The sequence below is a fragment of the Salvelinus sp. IW2-2015 genome, linkage group LG4p (genome assembly GCF_002910315.2).
Source record: "Salvelinus sp. IW2-2015 linkage group LG4p, ASM291031v2, whole genome shotgun sequence".
Taxonomy (NCBI): domain Eukaryota; kingdom Metazoa; phylum Chordata; class Actinopteri; order Salmoniformes; family Salmonidae; genus Salvelinus; species Salvelinus sp. IW2-2015.
The window spans coordinates 11,860,115-11,868,896 of NC_036841.1; the positions used below are offsets into that span (position 1 = coordinate 11,860,115).

An 8,782-nucleotide genomic window follows, 5' to 3' on the forward strand; every position below is an offset into this window, starting at 1 on the left:
TAATAAATTATGATTTTCGTAGAGCATAGCAACAATCATTATCATAATTTCATCCTTTCATGTTGGTTATTTTGCTTTTCTATATCTAATATTAATGACCACTAGAGGGCAGCCATAACAACACACAGCATCCGCTTCAGATTTTGGGTGTTGTACCCGCAGGACTAGAACGATTGTATTTCTACGGTTGCACCGACGGTACCAGAGTGACCTGCCACAGTTGTACCTGTGCACCACTCTATTTGTGGACATTACACATTACTCATCATATTATTTTAAGTGTTCAGTTGATCAAATTGTTCATATACAACAACAAGTTTCATGCAACAACAGTGCATTCATTATGGAACAACAGTGCATTATGCATAAAAACAATCTGGAAAACAAATTAAGACACAAATATATAATTTATTGTCATCATTAAACAACAAACGTTAATCAAAAAGTGTTTAACATTAGAAATAATACTTTTTGACCACCGATAGTAACCAAAACAATCAGTTCTTCACAAATGGTACAGATAAAACGACACCCTAAATTCACCTTACAAGTTCAAAGCATCAAGCAAACATTCACCTATCCTGGATCCCCACATGGGCAAATCAACTGTTGATTTTTGTCACATGTCCGATACCCAGGCCATTCAAAGATAGCATGGTTGCTGTCTCTGTTCAGCTATTACATTCCACTCCTTGCCAAACACTCTTTGGAATATAACAAGGAGTGGAATGTTACATAGACTAGTACCCACACTAATTCAAAGGGTGCCTTTCAGCGGGTCACATTCTCTGCACTGTTGGAACAGGCTACTGCATAACTATTGCATAGCTGTTCTCACAGGGATCAATTACCATCTCTGAACAAAACAAAAGGAAATGCATAGTGTCCAAACGCATTGATTCTCATATGCTGTAATTTGTGTATGACACTAGCAACAAGAATTCCCCTCCTCTGCAGCAGCCTCGTCTTTCCCCCCGGGCCAAAGGGGTGCACTGTTTATCTTGTTGCCCACTTTAGCAGCCTCACTTTGAACACCATCACTTCCAACACGCTTCTGTATTTCAGAGGCCATGGTTAAAAATGATTTCTCTACATTATCAGCATTCTTTGCACTGGTCTCCAGGAATGGAATCTTTAGGGATGAAGCAAATTTCTGAAGCAATTGTACCAAGAAAAAGAGAGAGCAGAATTGTATGACATTTATCACGACACACCAGAACAAAAGCACAATAATGTGTGATTAGCATGTCTATCTATGATTAACAGTGATTTGTAGTTAATGAAGAATCGATTGTGCATTGGTGGCACAAGCATTTTATGAGTGAGAACAGACACTTACTTGACCAGTGGCAGAGTCCACTACCTTTTTAGAGACCAAGTCACACTTGTTTCCCACAAGCAATTTGGAGACATTTTCACACGCATAGCGGTCAATCTCCTCCAACCACTGCTTCACGTTGTTAAAGGACTCCTGGCAAAATAGTTGAAATCTCATACATATAGTTTTATCTTTAACTCCAGTACATTTTGTTGCAATAGATGGTCAATCCAGCCCATAGAGAGGAGGAGTTCAAATACACTGTATTACCTGATCAGTGACATCATACACAATGATGATCCCATGTGCTCCTCTGTAGTAGCTGGATGTGATGGTCCGGAACCTCTCTTGTCCGGCTGTGTCCCACTAGGAGAGAGATCAAACAGTTAGAAATTACAAACAAGCCTTACCACATCCCCATTACCAAAATGTACAACTATACATTTTACAGAGCTATACAGAGTTTGTCTTATAAACATGTACTTACAATTTGTAGTTTGACAGTCTTCCCATCCATTTCAATGGTTCTGATCTTAAAGTCGACCCCGATTGTGCTGATGTAGCTCTCTGTGTAGGTGTCATCCTGAGGTGTAGAGACAACTGAGCAGTGTTATTATTTACAATGGGAGAATGGCTGAACAAACCTTCACAGTGGTTAATTACTGGTTTGGATGACGTTTTGCAGGGTCCTTTCCACAAAGGAAATGGCCTTCGCTTTCTGTTTACTCTAGACTCCTTGCCATATGGGACAACACAAAGGATTGTGTGTATTCTGTTTTAACACAATCAAATACAAATTTTATTGGTCACATACACGTTTGGCAGATATTATTGCGGGTGTAGCGAAAAGCTTTGCCTACCGCAAACCGCAAGAGCAGGCAAGACTTGCCGACACCAGAGTCTCCAATAAGAAGCAGTTTGAACAGGTAGTCGCTGAGGAATACATTACATTATTATTTAGGTTGATTATATATCATCAAGTAGGATAAAGAAACACACCATTGATAAATGGAAGATGCACTATTGTTATTGCATACAAGCTCTGCAGAAACACACACACACACAACTGTCGGCCTCCCATCTCTTTAGTATTGGTTGGTTCGGCCAAGTTATCGAGGGCCGAAGAGTTTCTTTGTGCTTTTCCAAAGCAACAAAATAAAACATTTGTTTGGGTTGACTCCCATTGCACCACATCCATTGCCCTAAGTGGGAAAATGTGTCCCAAATTCAGAGGGCCTTTTATTGTCCCACAAACCTAAAAGGGCCTTTAAATGTAGCTACAATGTTATCCAAGACAATAGCCTACTTAAACATGACACATCATGCTTCAACAACCGTACAAATAATACCACAACACCATTGTCACTCACAACTCATCACTACTTACTATTCAGGATTCATGGCCAGATAGCTGGATCCAGAGGGCAGAATATAAAATAAAAACAACTGTGAACAGAATGCCTGTTATCTTGGGCCTTTCACAGATGCTTTGTGTTGACGTTCTTCAGACAGCACCTTGTATGATGAGCCGGGAGTCCTATCATTTATTAAAACCTAAGATCATGTTTCAATGCTGTCATTACCCGAGTCTTAAAGCTGTAGCCTGGTTTAGCTTGGGAACTGACTGATCACAAAACCCATACATTCATTCACTGCCTCCAGGAACAAATAAGTTCAAAACAGGTTGTTTTATTCTCAAGATTTGGTTGAAGGAGTCACATATTACATGTTACAGTACAGTAGTCTAGAGAATGTTTTAAAAATCATTCAGTCTGGAAAAACAAAAGTTAATTGAAGTTCAGTGAAAAGGTTACTTTTTCATAAAAACATTTCTTCAGCATTGACAAAATATATCTAAAACATTCTCAAAACTTTCCTAAAAAGTTGGACACTCAATATAATTTAAACTCAATACAAAATGAAAATACATTAAATTGAAGTGCAAATGCTACAAATATGGCCAGTTTCTATTTAGTCGTCTCGTAGTTGTAGTGGGATTTATTGCCAGTTAAAAAACCAAACCACCTAACCTTTGGATAGTAATATGTGAGGTTGGCAGACGAAAACTCATTCATACTTTCCACATGTATGTGCTGCTCTTTTTTTGGGTAATCTAATCGATATACCCAAATTAATCTAGAAATGTGGCTGGTTATCCTTGAAGTGTTTGGATGACCAGTCTTTGCATACTTGTTAGAGGAAACCTACAAATGAGGCCATGTAAAACAAAACAGGCTCAGATAAAGTTCGCTTACCCTCAACAAGCATTTTTAGAGTATTGCACAAGTTTTTCTTTGACAGACATCCTTGCTATGTCCACTCTTGTTCCATTCAGTAATTTATTTAATTTTATTTACCATAGTTCTGGAACCATGACACGTGGATGCATTGCTCTTTATCATCAAAAGTATCACAAAACAGTCACTAGTTAGAAAGCTCATCTCCAGTATATAAAGATATTCATAATTTTATTTTGGCTTCCTGCTATTCAGTACTCTATACTAGTGGCAGCATACTCATTCTCTAGGTGAATCCGCAAACAGTATTAATGACATGATCTCAGTCCACGGGCAAGCACTTCACAGGTAGGGTCCGTGTGTATGTTGTGTTGGGTTCTGTAGGTGAACTGGGAGTTAAGAAGGCGGGTGGCCATTGACCTTGTCCCGCAGGAGAGCCAGGGCATTGGTGGAGAAGTCTCGCAGGACGCTCACAGTCTCTCGCTGCATCTCCAGGGAGTCGCGTACAAACTCTTGCTGCGACTCCACCAGCTGCTGCACGGACTGGGCCAGGGCCCCCAGAGACCCCGACACGGCCCCTAGCAGGGCAGTAGTGGCCTTCTGCTCCTTGAGACTGAGGGAGGCACTGTGGGCTAGCTGCTTCCGGATTGCCCCCTGCCCCATGACTGACCCTGGAGAGGTAGAAGAGGAGGGAGCAGCAGGGAGAAAGGAAGAGGAGGGAGCTGGGAGGGAGGACGAGGAAGTAGCCATGGAGGAAGACACAGCGGTGGAAGAGGCGGCGAATCTGGAGTAGGTGCGACGAGGTTCAGCAGGAGGGCGGAAGGAGCCCATGTGCCGCAGCTCCTCTTCTAGGTCCTCAAATCCTAGACTGTTGTCTATGAGTAATACACAAACAATGTGATACACACAGAAACATGGGTGCAAACACATTTACCAACAATAAAGCGAAAGAGAAAAGAGTTTTACCTTCATCGACTGGTGTCATGAATGAAAAATCATGAGACGACTGAGAAGGATCCCCTAAAAGGACAAAAATAAATGAAAATATGACACGGGGAGATAATAAAAATCAATACAACATATTGTGTTGAGTGCGAAGAGAAGAGGAGAAATGTTGTTGTGAATACAGGAAAGACTCACGGCCAAATGGCATCCGAGAAAACATGCCAATATCTTTATCTTGAGTTGAGAAAGGTGACATAGACAAGCCCATGGCGTGGGGGGTGGTGCCAGGCATACCCATATGATGAAGGCCAGCCATACCATTAGAGGTGCCAGAGGAGCGAGTCGACATTTCTGACATGTCACCAAAGTCATTCTCCTCAGGTTCATGATTCATACTGCCCATGGTGGCCTTGTTCGGAGGGGACGTGGCTAGTATTTCGTGCACCATTTTCTCCACCGGCGACAGGTTCTGGGAGATACGGACACCATTAGGCCCTCGCATGGCCACCATCCTGCGCTTGGCGTCGCACTTTAGGTCCGCCCACTTCTTGACGATCTCCATGACCTCCCGTTGGCACTCGCTGATTTTGTTGATGCAAATAGCGATGTCCGCCCATGTTCGCTTCCTCAGGTCTGACGAGGCGCCTTGGTTGAACTTGCCTGTGGCGATGAATAAAGGAAGATAATAGCACTCCAAGGAATGAAAGGCAAGCAGAGAATAAAAGAGACAAACAAATGCAAAGTGAACATATGTCTATTGAGTGCTTCATGCTGATCATCAAAGGCCTCACACAATACCATGCATAAACTTCGCAAATGATCACATGTGATTTGTGCACACAGTACACACTGAGTGGAGGTACTTACTTACGAGGATGTGCCTGTTTCTTTTGACCTCAGACAGCAACAGATGGACTTCATCGAAGGTGAAGCGTGACTTCCTTTTCTTCATGGGCAAGTTGCCCCCAAGTTCCTCTATTTCACTATAGGTGAATTTGAAATTCATGTTGCACCCCTAGGCCTGTTTACACACCCAAGAGATAGCCACCTATACCTGTGAGGGCACCACCCCTGGCACTGCCAGCCTGCAGGAGAACAAAATGTAAACCACACTGCACTCCACTGATAGGAATCCCTGTGTAAAGACGTTATGGTTATAAAGGACCGTGTAGCTCAGTTGGTAGAGCATGGTGCTTGCAACACCAGGGTTGTGGGTTTGATTCCCAGGACCATAACTTTGTAAAAATGTATGCACGTATGACTGTAAGTTGCTATGGATAAAAGGATAAAAGCATCTGCTAAATGGCATATAGAATGTTTTGGGGGAGATTTTATTCTGTGGGAAAAGAATATGCCGTAATCAATGGGTATTCCAGGGATCCATCCCTAAGTGTGCCTAAAACAATACTTCTGTAATGAATCAATCACTTTATTAAAGAAATGTAGGCTAGGTATACCATGATTTACTATTGACGAATATACCTGACAACAGTTCATTGTAAAAAATAAAAATACAACTCTGCATGGGAATTAAATGTGAGTATTTGTCTTTAAATTAACCATTTGTATAATTAGTAGCTTCAATCTCACACTCTCTTGCTAGGCCAATGAGCATTATGCTTCCTGGTTCTTTGTTGAGCCCCCTTCTAACCAGCTACAGTAGCTATTTTGCTTTGATGTTTTGCGGAACAACGTCGAAGGCCAGTGTTTTCAACCACGGTAAACGTGCATCCTGCCATGCAACGAAGGGGACAAAATACAAATTAGAAAACGAACGCAGATCTTTACCAATGTGTTATAGATAAACTGATAAGACAATTGCGAGCGTTTTATGCATTCTGCCTAACTATAGTAGCTAACATTTTGAAGGAACGTTGGCTAATGTCGGTCGCTAGCTAGCTAACGTTGGCTGGCTAGCTAGGTCGTCCGCGTTTTGTTTGCAGATTGTTTATGTATATGACTTTAACTAGCTTAGTAATTAACAATAACAAATGTGAAGTTGTGTTTCATTGGATATAGCAGGAATTACCAATATTGACGAATGTTTTTTTTTTCCTCTTGCAGTGTAGCTTCATAAACTTCGCACAGACGACGAGAAGAACGCTGAGTTGCGCAGACTCTGATCGCGCTTTTTCCATGACCCACGGCGGCCACGAGCGCAACATGTACGAAATCTTACCAGAATAGGAATTTGGTATGATACCAGGAATGGCCACATTACAGTTCAACGTGCATCAATCACTGCTACTGTTGTTACAGAATAACGCACAGTCATTGGTTGAACGAGTACACAACCTGTGGTGACATTTCTCAACCAAGTCATGTTGCTACTAAAACACACGAAGGCTTTAAATACTAGGCTACTTAATTATAAGAAAATAGCGTACAGGAGCGGAAATCGTATACTAGTCCATCTAAAACAAAGTATGGGTTATATGATGCTTCCTTTTCTTGGCTACAAGAAACATGACCACATTGGGAACCTGTTTCAATAAGTAAGACTTGAGAAATTAAACGACCACGAAGGGACTCGAACCCTCAATCTTCTGATTCGAAGTCAGACGCCTTATCCATTAGGCCACGCGGTCTATGAACTCTAGTTTCTTTACTCTCAAATTAACCGTAGCTAGCTATGTAACAAAAACATAACTGTGTAAATAATAATAATAAATAATTATGCATTTTAATATTTTATATACAGAATTACAATATAAGTCCATATTTATCTTGTATACAAAATTATATAGTTGAACACCACAACATCAGGGGGGGGGGGTGAGTCTACTTGATGTTATGACAATTAGTAAATTGTGTGAGGGAAACCAAGTTTGACATCAGCTATATTGAAGCGCTAATATAGTCTAACCAAAACTAAAACATATCAATTGCTAGACACATGTAGATGTTAAGTCCAGTTCACAATCTCAACACAGCCTACATGGGAGAATGCGTTTACCATCATGCAACTGTTGAGTTAAATAAATAAAAACGAAAACTGAAAAACTATCAAGTGCATTTCAAAAACTATAGTCATCATTGACAGGCAAACCTCATTCAAGTGTTAAAAGCAAAGCAGAGACAGAATGTTGATTCTTTCCTATTTACTTTAGTCTTCCTGGTGACAACAAGCATAGCAACCCAATTCCACTGGTGCTCCATTCCGCATCGAAGGAGGAAGGATAGCGGAGGATGTTGAAAGAGCGGAGAGGATGTGCATCTAGTTTTTAGAAAACAATCTAGCCAACAGATGGCAGCAGTGTGGTCTCCAGGCTATCTGGGTACAAGTCTCGGTAGCATTCCACTCCTTGTACTCTTCTTAGTCATGTGGCAGAGACTGGCAAACAGGCTAGGGTCAATCTAGAGCCAGGTATGAATAATGATGTGCACCCTGCTGCTCAGGCTTTATGATACGGCATACACAATCATTTGGCAGGTTTTCTATGTAGGTGGATGGTCACTGGACGCATATTGGCACAGAAAGACAGACAGGGAGTAGATAAGATCACACAGCAGAGAAGGACAATCTTCCTCTTTATCTTTTCATTAGATTGTTAGCTTTCTGATTGGCAGCATCAATGCGGTATACATTGTGAATGGCCTGTAAAAACAACACATTAGATTAATGTTCAATACAGAATTGGTCATCTATTGTTATTGAATAAATGGCTGTATGGCAGGTACTTTAGCACTGACCTTGCCCTGAATGCGGTCAATCTGGACATTCTGCGTGTCGATCTCATTGCCCATGTCCAGTGCCATGCTCTTCAGGTTGCCTATGATGCTGCCTACATGTCCCAGATTCTCCTCCATCTCATCTTCGCGTGCATCATTTGTCACCCTGATAGATAGACAGACAGACAGATATAGATAAAGAGAAAACACATCAACAGAATGTATAATTTGCAGTCGTCAGTTTGTACATTTAACAAAAGTTTACGGTACATTGTTGTTTTTGCCGTCTGTTTTGCCGTTTGTCGTCTGTTTGGCCAGGTGCTCCTACAGAACATGACCAGTGACTGATTCTACATGTCAATGTGTTATAGACAAGAGTAAATATCTCCTGGCTGCCACACACAGCCTCTGTTATGTACATAGTCATTGAAGCTATACAGTAAATGAGCAAGTTGTAGTTGTAGAGATTCTAACCTGTTTTTGGGCATAGCTGGATTATCTCAAATCAATGCAAGTGTCACGATCGTTATATGGTGGAAGAGAGGAGGACCAAGGCGCAGCGTGAAGTGAATACATTTTCCTCGTTTAATGACACGAAACGAAGAACACT

General features: G+C 41.4%; 3 protein-coding genes and 1 non-coding gene across 6 annotated transcripts in view; all 4 read right to left on the minus strand.

Moving 5' to 3' along the window:
- Positions 1 to 388: 388 nt before the first annotated feature.
- Positions 389 to 2,897, minus strand: LOC111960520 (ras-related protein Rab-1A-like). The gene is made up of 6 exons (XM_023982543.2): positions 2,706 to 2,897; positions 2,179 to 2,251; positions 1,806 to 1,901; positions 1,589 to 1,684; positions 1,340 to 1,471; positions 389 to 1,153 (listed from the first exon to the last, which is right to left on the minus strand). Exons 1-6 carry the CDS (start codon positions 2,717 to 2,719, stop codon positions 929 to 931), a joined length of 636 nt encoding a protein of 211 aa, XP_023838311.1. The 5' UTR covers positions 2,720 to 2,897; the 3' UTR covers positions 389 to 928.
- Positions 2,898 to 2,987: 90 nt separating this feature from the next.
- On the minus strand, positions 2,988 to 6,618 carry LOC111960519 (uncharacterized). Of its 3 annotated transcripts, XM_070438077.1 has the most exons (6): positions 6,530 to 6,618; positions 6,091 to 6,232; positions 5,368 to 5,585; positions 4,696 to 5,160; positions 4,522 to 4,575; positions 2,988 to 4,430 (listed from the first exon to the last, which is right to left on the minus strand). In XM_070438077.1, the coding sequence occupies exons 3-6, from the start codon at positions 5,504 to 5,506 to the stop codon at positions 3,952 to 3,954; spliced, it is 1,137 nt and encodes a 378-aa protein (XP_070294178.1). In that variant the 5' UTR covers positions 5,507 to 5,585; positions 6,091 to 6,232; positions 6,530 to 6,618; the 3' UTR covers positions 2,988 to 3,951. The 3 variants fall into 3 exon arrangements, with proteins under 3 accessions (XP_070294178.1, XP_023838309.1, XP_070294174.1); XM_023982541.2 differs by lacking the exon at positions 6,091 to 6,232; XM_070438073.1 differs by having other exon boundaries at positions 5,368 to 6,232.
- Positions 6,619 to 7,015: 397 nt separating this feature from the next.
- Positions 7,016 to 7,088, minus strand: trnar-ucg (transfer RNA arginine (anticodon UCG)). Its single transcript has one exon. It is a non-coding gene; the product is annotated as a tRNA-Arg (tRNA).
- Positions 7,089 to 7,221: 133 nt separating this feature from the next.
- Positions 7,222 to 8,782, minus strand: part of LOC111960521 (synaptosomal-associated protein 25) — a 7,544-nt gene continuing 5,983 nt past the window's right edge. The window contains exons 6-7 of the mRNA XM_023982544.2: positions 8,194 to 8,338; positions 7,222 to 8,098 (exon numbers count right to left, since the gene is read on the minus strand). Coding sequence (XP_023838312.1) covers positions 8,033 to 8,098; positions 8,194 to 8,338 — 211 coding nt within the window. The 3' untranslated portion in view covers positions 7,222 to 8,032. The remainder of the gene's footprint in view (positions 8,099 to 8,193; positions 8,339 to 8,782) is intronic.